The 16,230-nt window shown below is 34.0% G+C and overlaps 1 protein-coding gene across 3 annotated transcripts in view; it reads right to left on the bottom strand.

The window, feature by feature from the left end:
- NETO1 (neuropilin and tolloid like 1) overlaps positions 1 to 16,230 on the bottom strand; it is a 64,227-nt gene that overhangs the window by 30,270 nt on the left and 17,727 nt on the right. For 2 of the 3 annotated variants that reach the window (XM_005419358.3, XM_031055676.1), the window contains exons 5-6: positions 530 to 571; positions 290 to 417 (exon numbers count right to left, since the gene is read on the bottom strand). In XM_005419358.3, coding sequence (XP_005419415.1) covers positions 290 to 417; positions 530 to 571 — 170 coding nt within the window. Of the gene's footprint in view, positions 1 to 289; positions 449 to 529; positions 572 to 16,230 lie in introns of those variants that run through there. The other variant, XM_031055677.1, reaches the window with a different exon arrangement.

Raw genomic sequence — 16,230 nt, 5'->3', positions numbered from 1 at the left:
ACACACACTGATTCTTTAAAAACATGAGCAAAATTAAAGATGAATTTAAGAAAATTACTTATGGCACAAAAAACACATTAGTATTGCCCAAATCATCATTTATGAAGAAAGGTGGTTATTTTGGCTGAGATGACAAATTACCCTTCCGCAGCAGAAGGAAAAAAATAGTTTACAGTTCAAGCTGTAAAGTTATTAAACAAGATCTGACTGTACTAAGAAATGCACAATATATTAGAAAAGGCAATTTCTTAAATTAAATGGCAAATCAGCAAGTGGATGAAGGACTGACCTTGGATCGGGGTGGTGCTCGGATGTACCATTTACAGTCTACTGCTTCAGTTTCAGAAGCTTTTCCTTCTTTAACAATTTGTACAGATTCCACAATTCCTTCAGGTCCTCCCATCTCAAACTCACAAACTGAATAACAAAACACCAGAAAAAATGAAACCTGAACAGCAAACAAAAGGTTTTCTACAGCAGAGTATAAAGGCCTCCAAGTTAGAAAAAACCCCAAAAACAACATACCAACCTGGCAATGGCTTCAAAACGCCAAGGTCCTTAAAATCTGGATCTTAAAAATAGAGAAAGACAAAATTAATTTTGTTCATAATCTAGGACGTTATGATATGTTCAAATTTTATGATGTGCTTTAGTAATATAATCATACATAAACTTATTGGAAATGGGAACTGTTTCAAAACTATGGCAACACAATAATTATTAATGCAGAAATTATTGATACTATCATACCAAGTAATTTTTTTCTGTTATGAAATCCTGCTTTTTTCTGTCTCTGTCTTTCAGAAGGGTACAAAAATATTTCTGCATACATTAGCAAGTGAGAACATCACATAGCTAACCACATGACATTTTAATACATCAGTGTAGTGAAAGAAGATATATTTACAGATCCATTCAGAATCTTTTTGCCTATTTTGCATTTTGAAAAATAACACTCAATTTAATTGGAGAAATCCAAACTTAATTCTGTGTTTATGAATATTCTGCCATCCCTACTGACCAAAAGGAGACACTTTCTTTGTCAGAAGCATCCTTTTGGAAAAAAATACCATAAGAATTACCATTAGAAGTCATTGTATGAACAAGTTAATAAGTCTAATATGTGTACCATTTTCCATCAGATAAACACGATTATATTTACTATCTGAGAGGGCTTGTATCATGCTTTAGAGTCAGGTGTAATACAGAGATGAAATGAGTTGGTCTCAGATGGATGTGCTTCAATAGACAACCGTCCATACACAAATCATCATTTTACAAAATTTGGCTCAGGTTGAAGATACTGCCCAACACCAGAAATATGGGAGGCTAAAACAACTCCAAAAGTGATGTCTTAGAATAGACTGGTCTTGTCTGGGAAATTTTTATCATTTGCATTGTTTTTCTACATAAAATGAATGTTGTGCACTGTTCGTCTCATTTACACATGAAACTGATCTTGTTTCAGAAGTGGGTCAGTGTAGAAAGAACTATAAATAAAAAAATGAAGAAAAGCTTTGGAAGAAGGAGATGTGTCAAATGAAAAAAAATTAAACTCACAACCAAGCCATATAAACTGCTCTTTCCCTCTAGCCTTAGTCAATTAGGAACAGTAAGAATCACAACCAGATAATATACAAAGTAGTCTAGTGCTGTATAAGCAAGAACAGCCATTTTAATCTAAAGAGTAAAAATGTGTTGACTTCAAAAACTGGAGTTGTAAGATTGCTTTTTATATAGCCCCTCTATAACCAGGCTGCTATTCTTCTCGAATTTCTCTTACAGTTGCACAATATAAATCATGAGTAAATACTCATGAACTTACAGGACTGCAAATCTAACTGAGTAGGCAATTAGTATTAATTGTTGCATCTTTTTAGAGATCAGTAGGTAGATATGGTTATCAGAACCACTAAAGGTAATCAAATATTTCAGCTAATGTACTTGGGATGCTGATATCTAACTCTGAAAGTGAGATACTGAAAGGAAATCTACTTTTACTTATGGTTTGAATTACCATCCTGATAGCTCATGTAACTATTGAATTTCTTCCTTTTACTGAACTTGCAAGTATTATTCTGATTTACTGAGAACACTCCACCACATTAGTAAAGTACATAGGAGGAAAGAAAGCAAAAACTGTCTTGCCAGAATTTTCCCCATAGGAGAGTTTTCATATAAAGCAAAGTCTGTAGCAAGAATCCAGGCTGAAGTACAATCCAGATCATATAATTTGACTCACAAAACAGCTCTGAAAGTATGTTATCATTTAACAATACAGTAACATTGGAACAACACATACAGAAATGCACAATCTGTTAAGATTCTAGAAATATGATAGACCTGCTCAGTTTTAAAAAGTAAATTTTTGCAAGTTCTCAGCTTGCAAAAGTTTCAAAACTGAAAGGGAAATAAAATTTATAACATCTGAGGTGATAACACTTCATTAAATATTGCTATTATACCAATACTACTATAATAAAAACAAAATCTGTAAATAAGGTATTATCACTCAAGCTTAAAATTCACCCATGTTTGAGTTTATTTAACTAGCAAATATTTGCTTTTTAAATAGTGTCCCATTAAATGGATTAGATTCTAGCAGCTCCTCTGTATTTCAATCAAATTGTTATTCTCAGTCTGGCTGGGTCAAAACATTAATGTTATATAAACACTGACTGGCCAGATTTTCCAATAGATCAAAATAATGTTCCTGCGAGGAAAACACCCAAGACTGGAAAACTTTTCTGAGAAAAATAAGATGGATCACCCATAACTAGAGAAAAATAACAGAGGCAAAAAAAGAAGCAATATGGAGCTGCTAGAGACAATCCAACAGAGGGTCATGAATTTTTTAAGGGACATGTAAGGAAAGGTTGAGAGAGTTGGGATAGGTCAGTCTGGAGAAGGGCAGGGTCAGAGGTGATCCCACCAATGTGTACAAAGACCTAACGGAGGGGCACAAAGAGAATGACATCAGGCTCCTTTCAGTGGTATCCAGTGGCAGAACAAGATGCAATGAACACACATCGAATCACAGGCTGTTCCATATGAATATCAGGAAACACGTCTCCAGTAGGAGGTGACTCAGGACTAGCAAGGTAGCCAAGAGGTTGTGGAGTCTTCATCCTTGGAGATATTCAAGGATATTCAAGGATATTCATTGCTGTCTAGACACAATCCTAGGCACACAGCTTGAGGTGACCCTGCTTGAAAAGGGGGTTGGACAAGTCAACCTCAAGAGCTGACTTCTGAGACCAGCTATTTTCTGATCCTCTGATTTCATAATAACTAAAAAATAGACTTTGATAATAGTGAAATAGCCAATCAAAAGTCTAGACCTGTTATCTGAGGTAGCAACAGAAGTTAGACAAATCTCTATCACAACGCAGACTTGGTTTTGCGGAATTTGCTCTGAGTCGCAGGAACATGTACAGGCCTGGTTTCAAAAAGTTCTACTAGGTCTTCATGGGGGCTTCTCAAGATTTTGGATGCTAGCTTTGGAATCTACATTTTCCATGGAAATCATTCGACATATCTTTATTTTTCATTTCACTGTTTCTATGCAAGAAGTCTTTTTCTTATAAGCAGCTGGCAAACATGGAATTTAAATAGAAAAACAGGAGGCCAATTGTAAGGATTTAGGGTACCTGATTGCTCAAAAATCTTATTAAATGAAGAAAATTGTAAAGTAAAAAGGCATTGTACATCAAGTGGATTAAGTCTTCAAAAAGTATGTAAATGACCTTGTTTACAAGTACACTGCAGCATCTTATGGGATTGCCCAGCTGAGGTATATCCATACAGAAATACGTTTACCCACCCATGCATGCACGTACATATGTAACACCTCACTCCATGTCACTTAATTACACAGAAAGTGAAATGTTTAAAATTATATTGCTTGAATAATTTCTGTAAGACATAGGAAAAATGCATACATTTCAAACTAATTACTAGCAACACGATGTTCTGCTGGTAAGTATTATTGCAAATCAATTTTAAAAGATCATATGTCGAATTAAAAATTCCATACTTATATAAAGATCACTCAACTTGTCTTCAAAGAGAGATGGCACAATGCTTTTAAAAGTAATGTTGTAATACAGAAAAATTAGAGTATTTTTACTGTTAAAAAGGCAAAATTTCCAAGTTGATCTCTCACATTTTATTCATCCTTCCTTAGCTTTTCATAAAAAATTCATCTGGGCACTTTCTTACCCAGCTAACTTCAAACTTGCTGCTTTCACTGATAAAAAATAATATATATCTCACTCTGGAAGTCAAAAGATATAAGTCAAAATTTTAATCTCTTTTAAAAAATGGAAGATTGAGTTTATGTGTTCCTGATCATATCTGGACTACAGTATACTTAATTACACAATTTTATTTTTTTTAATATCTGAAGTGAAATACATATAGTAAAGAACATGAGCAATTGCTGTACAGTTAAAAGTCAAGAGGAAGGAAATGTGTAATACAAAATTCTGGTGCTGAATAACTTTTGAAGTATTTTTCTCTTTTCTTCCATAAATGAGATGTGGAAGAATTATTTGAACTATTTGAAAAAACCATACACTACAAAGGGTTGATGTTTAAAACCTAAGGGGATTTTTGCTGTTTGTGAATACAAAATCCTCCTTTTAAATGGATACATACAGAAAGTAGTCACAATAGTTTGAAGCCATGTTTCCTAATCAGAAGTAGGGAAGCTGTCCCCCTTTATTCAACAATCAAACAGCTGTAGATATATCTTTTCACTTCTCTGTCTCTGACTAGAAATAGGTATTCAACTCCTATCCATCAGCATTGAAGTAATTTTAACACACACACATGCTATTTTGTCAGATAATTTATTAGAGACCTTATTTGGCATGTAAATACTCATAGAAAAGTAAAGAGAATTGCACTATACAGCAAGCCACAAGTTATTTATCTGTAAGTTTACTAAGTCAAGTTGTTTTACAGTGATTTCTGGGAGCCTAAACCAGCCTTGTCCTCTTGGGGGGTGAGGTATAGTTCTCTGTAAAAGCAGAGCTTGCACAGCTCAGTACAGAAAAGTATGATTATTCTAAGGTATTTTATGTCATTGCCTCATAGTATTTGATGATAGAGTAAAAGTAATGGAAGAAGATGGCAAAAAGATTTTAAAAGCAAAAAAATCTTAAAGAATGACGAATATAATTCTAAAATAGAAAATCATTTCTGTATGCAAATTTTTTTTGTGTGGTGTTCAAAGGAAACAGCTATTCTGCTGGGGAGAGTAAAGAAAAAGTAGCAAGGAAAAAAAATGAAGTTAAATTGGTATGCAAACCCCCACACATTATTTCTTATTAGCCTAAAATGAAATTTGTTCTGATGGCTCCTTTCATATTTCTAGTCTTCTTGAAACTTCCATATATATTTCTATATTTGTACTAATGATATCAAAAGGTGTTCAAAGAAAGCCTCTAGTTAGCTAGACACTGTGGAAAGTTCTGTAATAATTATGGTTGGCAATATTATGTGCTGTATTTGCTCTATTGTATGTGCTCTATTTTCTATGTTTTCTTTTTGAGGACAATATTGTGATCAATTGTAGCTCTTTTGAAGACTACATATTTGTAACCTAAAATAATGCTTCTCAAATTTTTTGCCTTCTTAATATAGTCATGAAAAACCTCAAAGCTGGTAAGTGCAAATGTAGCAGTGAATATGACTCCTGATATTTCACCTTGAACATCTAACTGCCACTAAATCAGCAAAAAGTAAATGAAGGCAAATATTGTTGAAATAACACAAACTATTATCCACAAACTATTTTTTTTTTCATTTGTCACTTTACTACTCTCAGCTCATACCCACAAAGTATTTTTTTAGTGTAATTAATACATACAGTGATTTGTAAACTAATTGTATTGCTATGATGACCTCAGTAAAACAAGATATACTGCAAGTGTTAGCAATAGTGGGACATTTGTATGCCAAAATTAGGTGTTTCTTTGTTTCATTGCAATCTAGTTAGAAATAAAAAAGACAACATTGGAAAAAAAAATTATAACAAAATCCACGACTTTGAGTAACTTTTTGCTAAGACTGGTCAAACTGAGCAAACAAGAAGCACCTGAATAAATTCCACTGGAACAGAGCACACGATAACAGAAGTTGCAGCTAAATTTCTGTTTTCATGCACATGATGGCAGGCTTTGAGATTTTAGCCTGCTTGTCTCTGTTGTCTATTCTGCAAACCCTTTAAAATGTAGGGCCTTTCTCCTGTGTAAATTTTGTTGCGGATGGGAGCGATGTCGGAAAGCGAAAGGTAACATGGCATTCCAGGTCTCATCCTCGAAGGGTGTTTCAACCCTTTGATATGTGCTCTAAAATCCCAGAAGTGAGAAGCGGTTTTTTGGAACTCTCCTGGTGACAAAGGAGAGCAAGAATTGGCAACAATGTCATACTCAGGCTTATGAGTGGAAAGAGGAAGTCCTGGAGCCTTGCTATGTGTGGGATCATTTTATGTTCAATATTTACACAAGCAGCTGAGCGCTCCGTTTAGTCATTATATTCCCTTTATGCAGCACACTCTGTGTGGAAATGCAGGGAAAAAAATGATGCCATGATGAATATTTCAAGGGCTGCATATACCTTCACCTGCTGGTTGCCCGAAAATATTGAAACAAGACTGAACGAGCTCAGGAGTGCATTTTATCTGAGTAATGCAGCCTTGCTGTGACAGTGCAGCTGACTTGACCACCAGGACTGACTATCAGTCAAGGGCAGCACCTTGTCTGTGTCTCCCCAAGATAATATCCTGGAGGCTTCCTGTAATTGACTAATGGCCTCTTAACTGGACTAGGAAGAGAGATGTGCAACGCTATAGTGGTTTTCCTGAATAATGTTAAATTCTAGGTATTCCTAGCCATGCAATTTCAACAGGATACTACTAAAGGCTCAGGATTTGTCTCATCATTTTTTTAATAGATGACTCCTGGCCCAGTCCAAGGAAATAACACTTTAAGTTCATGTCAGATGACTAGGGGAAAAAATGAGCCCAAATGTTTAGCCACAACTGAGTACCAGGCATTACTTCTGCAGATTGAACCTATTTACACATGGTTATTTCTTGCTACCACTGAGTGCAGAATCTGCACATCCTTTTCAGGATATTTATGCTGTACCAGTCTGCTGGGTGGATTTCTCAGGACAGAAGGATCTTATGAGAATAACTTTGTGATTTAAAATAGCCTTTGTTGTTTTCATAGGAGAAATGTTTTCTCCTAGTTTTACCTCAGAATATTTAATAGAATGAATGCATTCACTGTAGTGTTCCTTTGAATAGCTACACCTTTTAGACCTCTTATAGTTAACAGAATATACTACTTGTGCTGCTTCAAGTAGCACTCTATAACCTGTTGTTCACTGTACATTGTGGCACATTTCCAATTAAAAAAGAAATACAACACAGTGTTTACACCTACTAATATTCTCCTGCTGTAGCTGGCCATGCCAGTGATGGCATCTTTTTGAAGATAACTGCCTCTCACACGAGAAAATCAAATATCTCCTATAGTTTCCATGTGTAATAACTCACTTTCCACTTTAACAAGCAAATTCTTTCACTGCCTCCAATTTTTTTTTTCTCTTACAGACAAGCAAGGCACCAGGTGATCTTTTGCTAAAGCAAAGAATTGTGTCAGAGAGCACCAAAGGGAGCTGAATTGTGTTTGTAAAAACAACTGCTTGCTTTATTGTCTCACCATATATCAGAAGGAGATGAAACAGACAAAATGCTACAGAAAATAGGATTCTTAGAGTAGAAAAAAGTGAAATAGCCATAGACTGAAAAAACCCCATTCATTAGTTTACTGCGCAACTGCTAGATTTTTGAAAGCTGTTGAATGAATTATATTCTAGTACTCTCCTGTAACAAAGTCATTGTATGATTCAAAAAGTCAATGTCACAGGATGCTTTTAAAATGTATTCTGTATCCAGGGTAGAAATCTTTAGGATCAAAGGGAAAAAATCTAGGTTTTCATCCCCACTGGAACCTGAATGTTCTCTTTCTAAAGGAAAAAAATTAGAATGAAAAAGCAGCATATATCGAAGAAAAAGTGAAATTCATTTTTTAAACCCAATTGTCACCTCCAATTGTAATTATATATGCCCACCACAGACACTTTCAGTGAACAAGAAGGGGAATTATAAAAGCCACAGAGCTCAGTGAGTTGCTGAGAAAGGCATATTCACACCAAGTCTCAAAAACAACTGTGGAAAGAGTAACTTTTCTGTCCTGTCATTTTAGAATTCATAGCAGCACAAATTTCAGTGATACCAGATCTTTCCTTTTTCTTCTGCTACTCTTAGGAGGTTTTCTGGCTAGGAACTGTCCTTTTAGGGAACACTGAGCTGTTGACCTCAGCAGTTTCCCCAAATGTACAGAATGAGAAGATGTGTTTTTAAAAATTTTAGCTGCAGAGTATATTGGGGAGGGTCTTTGGAGACATTCTAACACTTTTGCTTCTTCATCTTTTTGACTGCATAGGGCAGCAGCTCTCTCTGATGAAGTATTTCAGAAAGAACATAGCTCTGTGTTAACTTTGAATTCCCTACATAATTACCCACTTACATTACCCACAAACATGAATTTTACATTTTATTATACAAGCTGGCATTCCGATATTAAGAGGATATAAATAATACATCAGATGTAAGCAATAATCATTCCCTCTTTTCCAGTATTATGCAATTCAGCTTCCCCTGAGATTATGGGAGGAAAAAGTTTAGACAATTTTTGGTTAATCTAGACTTTACAGCCAGGTTTTTTGTCTTACAGTTAATTTGTTTACTGTTGGTTATAACTTCATGAGAGTGACATTCAATTTTATTCAAATTGATAATTTTTCTTCAATTTCATGCAATTAAAAGTGGCAGAGAAAATTCAAACCACACTTAATTCCTTATACTGATCTAGAGTTGCCATAAACTGTTAGAAACAAGACAGAGGTAGTCTATGACTTCTATTATTTTGATGAGAAAAGTCCTACTATATGCTTTACCATGTAAACCAAACACAACTCATACCAACTCTAGCCCCAAATTTTTCACTGAAATTAACAGCTAAATATTGTTTTTCATAAGCAACACTAATGTGTTTTACTGCATGGCTGTAGGAAAAAAACACGAAAATAAATGCTAAACCAGGGGATATTGTCTTCCATCTTTTTTACTTTTTCTTCTAACAATGTTCTTCTAGTGGATCCTCAGTCCTCTTTAAGTAGCATTTATGCCACATGCTCTGTGTTCACAAAATGACCTCAAAGTGGTTTGTCAAGAGCATCACAAACAAGTGAGTCTGTGGATAAGTGGAGATTTGGAACCTAGAATTTGAGCAGAGTTACATTCATGTCCATAAAACTCTTGCCTCTGAATTTTCCTTACCCCAGAAACTCCAGATTCTGCTATCCCTAAGCAATGATTATATTAAGTATAGATTAGTAAACTTTTAGTTCTATAATCATGACTTTAGATTTTAGGTGTAAAAATTATTGTTTACATGGAATTTAACTGATTTACATTTTTTCCTCCTCTGATCAATATCTACTGGTCTGAAGAAGTAATTTTCTTTTCACTGGATTTATTCATAATTTTAATACTGATTGTAAAAGAAGCCAGTTTAGGCCCACAATCTGAGCTGAATTTAGCAATTGATTGAGTCCTACACTAACTGACTGGTTCAGCCTAATACAGAGAACAAATAGTGATCTTCTGCATCACAATAATGAAAAAGACTTTGTGATTCATTGAATCACAGTTTGAAAGGCAGCGTTCATAAGTCCTTATGTCTGCTTTACACAATACCCAATATTGCTATGTAAGTGCCCGAAGAGACAGGAAAAAGAACAGCAAAGTGGGTGCTGATTAGAGATTGTCTAGTTCTACCATTGATGTGGTAATATTTAGAAGGAATAAGGTCTCAGGAGAGTTTTGACTTGCAGCAGAAGCAGGTCAAAGAATGATGGCCAGTCGAAGTTCTCAGGATTGTTAAGTAGGGGTCAGCCGCTTACCCAACAAGTAGACAATAATTAAATTTCATTTGACCAGATCAAGTTTTTGACTGCCAAACAGAAGGATTTTTTCTAGCTTGATTTAAAAGAGTCATTTAAAGTTCTAGAGATAAAAAAAAAGTAAAATATAAATTAAACCTTTCATTTAAAAGTACTTGGTAAATCGTTGATCTATATTTGTATTGAAATATCACAAATGTGCAATATTCTAGAATACAAATAACTGTTTTATTGTTAAAAATGTTTTTTTGGAGGATGCTCATAAAATTACAGAGATCCAAACTACTACATCTGATTTTTAAAATTGTACGCCAGTATTGTTAAAAAAAATATACAATTATTTTGTAGAATTTCAGTATGGAATTCATAGTTAGTAGCAGTTAATAACATATTGTCTAAACCTCATAATGAAATCAGCATTTAGGAATAAAATATTTTTCGGAAGTATTTTTCTGCATTCTCCTTTAATATTAGTTTTCACATAGACTTGAGAAATGAGCTACAGGAAAAGAAAAGAAAGGGAAAAAAAACCCAAAAGGAAACAAGAGGAGTATAATGCAATCTTTTGTTAACCCACATACTGCAACCAGCAGATTTGATAACATTGTCTCTTGAGCTTCAACTATCAGATAACATCTGGCAAATGATGTATGTAAGTCCCGTTACACAACATCTTCTGGCTTCTCAGTGTCATCTAGGGGACTGATATGTGACTGGAATAACACATTTCACACTGCCTGCTTCTGTCATGCTAGTACAAAATTTTAACAATGGATGTGTCACAAAAATAAGTTTATTTATTTATGAATTCTCAAAAATATTTTGCAATTCCCTTTTTATCATCTTTTTCATTACTCAAAAAAACATTCTTAACAGAAATTGCTGGATATTACATAGACTTTTGACATCCAAGTATTCAAATAAACTTTTTACATCTCTAAATTGTAGTGACCTCCAGAGCAATATTTTTGAAGTGTTGATCAAAAGTATTTGCTTACTTATTTTCACAATTTTACAATGAATTTATTCCTTTCAATGGCATCCTCAATTGTTTGGCAAATCTCATCACCCTATATATTAAAAGTAAAAAATTAATTGGAAGTACATTTTACAATGTGTATTCCAAAGCATTTTTTTGTCATTGAAGTTAAAACTTCCTCTGCAAAACTGTTTGAGGAAACTACAATGTCAGGCATTCATCTCCCTAGTGAATTGCAGACTATGCTGTGATCATGTAAGCAATGTGCATCTGAAATAATCAAGAAGATTTTTCAGAGAAAGATGATGATGATGATGATGATGATGATTATTATTATTATTATTATTGTTATTATTATTAAATATAATTTTCTCTTTCAAAAAACTCTCCACAACTACTGCTCCATTTTTATTTTAAAAAGAAAATTTGACAGTGGATGCATGAACAAAAGTTGTAGTGGGAATGTAGTAAAAAATGCGCTAGAAATTTATTTTATATTTCAAATTTTGAATTAAAGGAGTGGTTGCAGAACTTGTATCACTTCATTTTACAACTTGTAAATCTGACTGACCAACTGAGTTGAACCAAAAAAAGCTTATCTAAATTAAATACGTTCTAAGCAGAAGATGATTGAAGAAAATAATTTCATTTCAGACAATTCCAGGGTAGCTTTTTTAGGGACAAGGGTATCTGGAAGAAGAATAGTACAGGAAGACAGAAAAATCATTAATCATAGTTTTCTAATTCCAACAAAAGCTCAGCTTACTGTAACAGAATATAAAAAAAATTTTAAAAAAGAAAATGAGTGAGTAAGTTGAACCTATTTAAGGCTATATTAGTTTGATACTGATCAAATGGAGAAATGCTGAATTGATATAGATCTACCACATAATTTGTGTGAAGCTAGAAAACTAGTTTTAATTCATTTAAAAAGTTGAAAAAATGGTAGTTTTGCTCTCCAGAACTAACAGACATTTAATTTTTACTTATTTCCCAGGATAGAAAGGTAGAGGACAGTCTTTAAGCATGCTTACTTTTAAGTAAGAACCCAAGCCTAGAGATTGCCTGGATTTAGGCACATGCTTATATGTAGGCTTCCTGAAATTCTTTGCTAAATTGAGACTAGATTTAGTGGCTTGTCAGTGCAGCATTTGACTATAGTAAGCTTAAGCAACTGTTCTTTGGAATTATCCTTGGGCATATCAGAAAGTAATTTCAGAGATTTTTGATGGATTAGAGTGTTAAATTATGGTAGCTGTTATTTTTATTTGGCCTGAGGACCTTTATGAAATGAACAGGTTTTGCAGAGAAAAAAATCAGGACACCTAGCATCTGGATTTGTCCCAAAATAAAAAAAAAAAGAAAAGAAAAATGCAAACTGAAAGTATGTACTCATTGAACATAAATTGAATTTAAAAAATCATTTGTTGATTTTCCCAAACAAAAGATTAAGTATATCTCTATCCAATGTGAATTAATAGTATAAGGAAAAAAAAAACTTGCTTAATCTACTCAATATTCACAAATATTAAACAACACCCACAATGAGCAGGGGACTCTTGCATGAACCCAACTATAGTGAAAATTGAATCCTTTTAAAATAAGACTTAAAAAAAATTAGCTCCTCTCTACCTCAATTTGTCATGATAATTTTTAGGACAGCACACCTTGTTGTGCAGATGTTATTAGTCAATATTTTGATAGGAGGTTTGTTTGTGTCTCCTCAGTGTATGTATAACATAAAAGTATGTATGGTAAAAGGAAGTTGTCAGTAGGTTGAAATAGGCTATAATTGTACAGAAAGAGAGAGAAAGTGAAAAAAAAAGAGGAAAAAACAAATCAGACTAAGTCAGGATGTAAGCTTGATTCACAGTCTTGATTTTCCAGGAGTTTTGTGTCTAGCAATAGATATATTGGCCAGATTTAACCATAGAGATGACTCCTGCTTCTCACAGAAATCATTGTATGATCTGTTTCTCACATGAAAAAGGCTTTACATGATAGTATTTCCCTACCCCATGACAGCAATATGATACTAAATATTACAGGCTCTTCAATATCTTAGCACATAATAGGGGAAAAAGAGAAGGTGGATCAGAGGCATAGATGCTCTAATGGGCAAGGTAACTTTATTTGCAAAATATTAAAAACAAAATTTGTGTCAAAGTTGAATGAAGCATGATCTTATTTTCAGATCTGACAATCAAAGAAGCTCAAATGTGATATCTGAAATAAATATATAACACAGCCTGCATTACTCAACAAGACAGTAAACAAATCAAGATAGGTCTCAGCCATCAATATGAAAGAAGATATATTACGATGACCACAAACACCTACTAGAACTAAAAATATGCAAATAATATTCAATGGCATTCACCTCAGTGGTGGTAGGCAAAAGAGATTCTCTGGATTGTCCTCTTTACAAAAATATGAGTACTACCCTTGGAAAATTAACCAATACTAGACAAGAGATGAGTGTACATAACAAATGGTGACAGAGGATTTGCCTCTTTGCTTCTGACACATTTCATTCTTTACTAAACATTGTATACTGCCAAAATATTCAGTTCTAGAAAAAGAAACATGACTCAGTGTTGCAAAGACTTAGGCTTGCAAAGCTACTAATTATGGGGCAAGAATACTGTTTATTAGTTACAGGGAACTGAGTAACTTCTAACAACATTTTGTGTATATTTCTTTAAGGAGAATTAGCTAGAAGCACTATACAAACAGTAAAAAATCTGTTAAGGAAAGGTAAATATCCCAATAAAGATCATTACTTATTGCTGCTGGAATTGAGAAATGATCCATTAAAGAAATTAGACAATAGCTAGAACAATCTACAATCACAGTTGCTTGAACCTATGCAAAAAGATGACTGAAAAGAAATTATATAAACATGGGTTTTACCTAATATATACTGACAGCTAAAGAATCAAACCTGCCACAACTGAATAGCCATACTAAAAAATAGATTTCTGCCCCAACAGATGGGGCGTTCTCAGACTGATTAGAGAAAAACACTGGGACAATTGCGAAGATTTATTGGCTATACCAGTAATATCTTATAAACCTGTAGATACAATGCATAAAGATGAAGTTTGAACAAATTAGGAAAAGTATTAGTGAAGAAAAAGACTTGCTTCAATGTCAGCAGAATGTCTCCAGATATCCACATTTCCAAGGTCCCTAAGAGAAACTATTGCAGACAACAGAGTTGTCAGGAGTAGACCACAATACAACCATCCTGGAGGGCGTCCCAATATGAGCTATGAGAAAATCTGCCAGATGAGAAAATCAGATGACCTGGAAAACCTTTGAAAAGTAATCAAAAATTCCTTATTCATTACACATGAGACAAGAAGTTTCCAATTTTTCCCCTGAAGAAGTAAATGCTATAATGTTTGAAAGAGAACTACCAAGTAACACAACAACAGGCTTTGGAGGTGCTGTTCTGAACCTGGGTAGTGAAAATTTTCATTGTAAAATGTTGGTTTTAAACACTTGTGGAAGATGACTATCCAGGCTTTCTGTTCAGCACAAATTCCATATTATCCTCCCTCATCTGCCATTTCCAAGTGCTTCACAAACATCACAGAGAAATCAAGAATTAATAGGGAAAACAAATTTCCAGGGCCCACAGGTTATTTCCTCATTTTATAAGAGTTTAAAGCAAAGGGTAGTTACTTTATATCAGACCTAAGGTTAAGCTAACTCAGCATAGTATTTACATAAAGTCAAAAGTTTATCCTTAGGGAAAAGAGGATAAGAAAAAGACCATGTTTAAGGAAAATCCTCTGATGCTTCTAAGATTTAGATTTAATTATTTTGTAACAAGTAATAATATGAACTATTTATAGAATGACAATGGTATTATAAAAATGCAGCTTACTCTAAAAATGTTAGTTTTCTAGGACTAATTTTCAATGTACATCTAAACTTCCTAAAGATCCCTGACAGGTGCTCCAAAAACACTGACGTTTTGTCAAAGGGAGGCTCCTCTGAAGAGAATATTTATCATTGCAACATCATAATCACCATATTGGAGAGGTCACCCACAAATGAAGAATGGTGTTTCTTGTGGAGGTGGAATAGAATAATTTGTACCTGTACTTCTGTAGAATATCCTAGTAAACCTTCTCTAGAAGTCCATGTCCAGCTTATTATGGAATGAATACAGGGAAGGGATTTTTGTAGAGAACAGGGTGTACTGATGGCAGCGGAAGCAGTAAGTGTCCCTAGTTAAGTCTACATTTTTCTTTACTCCAGTGCAAGAAATACTTAAAACTGTATCCTATATTTCTCTTACTTTTGTTTTTACATCAAAGTTCAACGTTACAGGGATTTAAGTGTTCAACTTCCTTCTGTTGGTAATATGAAACTCCCAGCGCGTGGGGATTTCTAAACTAGGAAGTTCTGTATTTGCCTTTTAGGTATTGTTGAAAGAAACATATAACTATGAGATGGCAAGACATAATATGGGATCTGAGAACCCCATGAGACCTTTTAGATATTCATTTGCTCCACATAAAGAATTATTTTACACTTGAAATTTAACAGAAACCTGTGATCATGATTTTCAATGTAATGCATCACCCTACTTGAGAGAAATTCCTTCCCTTTCCCAAGACCAGATGCCCTAATGCCTTGTAAACAACAATGAAGTGCCTGACTCTAATAAAGTGAACTTGTAGAAACACAATAAAAGTTCATAACGCCAGGAAGCTGCTTATTGCAATTTGAAGTGCTGAGAAGTTATATCTCAATAAATAAAACAGATTCATACTTTCCAGGCTTTTTTGACATCACGTGGTCCTGTCTCAAAAGTTTAAATGAAGTTATAATGAGTCATTTCTCACCTTCCAAACCAACTCTAAATCCAAAAGAAAAACATTGTCTGGTTTAAAGTTACATGGCTCTGGCATTGTTTGCTGGTTCTCAAAAAGCTTAACTGGATTTCAAGTTGTTAAAAAGTGATTGTCATTGCTGATACTAAATTAGAAGTAATCAGACCAGGTTCAGGAGAGTAAATGAAAAAGTACAAGTGGCGGAGCTCACATGGATATTCAGCTATTCCAGATGCCTGGGAAATATCCCTTGCAATTCAAGGCAGAAGATGGATGTTAGATGGCAAAATAATTTGATACTATTTTAGCTAAGTTTTTTTAGAATTGTGATTGAATTTATTAAATTCTCATTAAATT

The sequence above is a fragment of the Geospiza fortis genome, unplaced genomic scaffold, assembly GCF_000277835.1.
Source record: "Geospiza fortis unplaced genomic scaffold, GeoFor_1.0 scaffold206, whole genome shotgun sequence".
NCBI classification, from domain to species: domain Eukaryota; kingdom Metazoa; phylum Chordata; class Aves; order Passeriformes; family Thraupidae; genus Geospiza; species Geospiza fortis.
The sequence above is the reverse complement of the archived record's forward strand: the minus strand, read 5'-3'. Positions and strand labels throughout refer to the sequence as shown.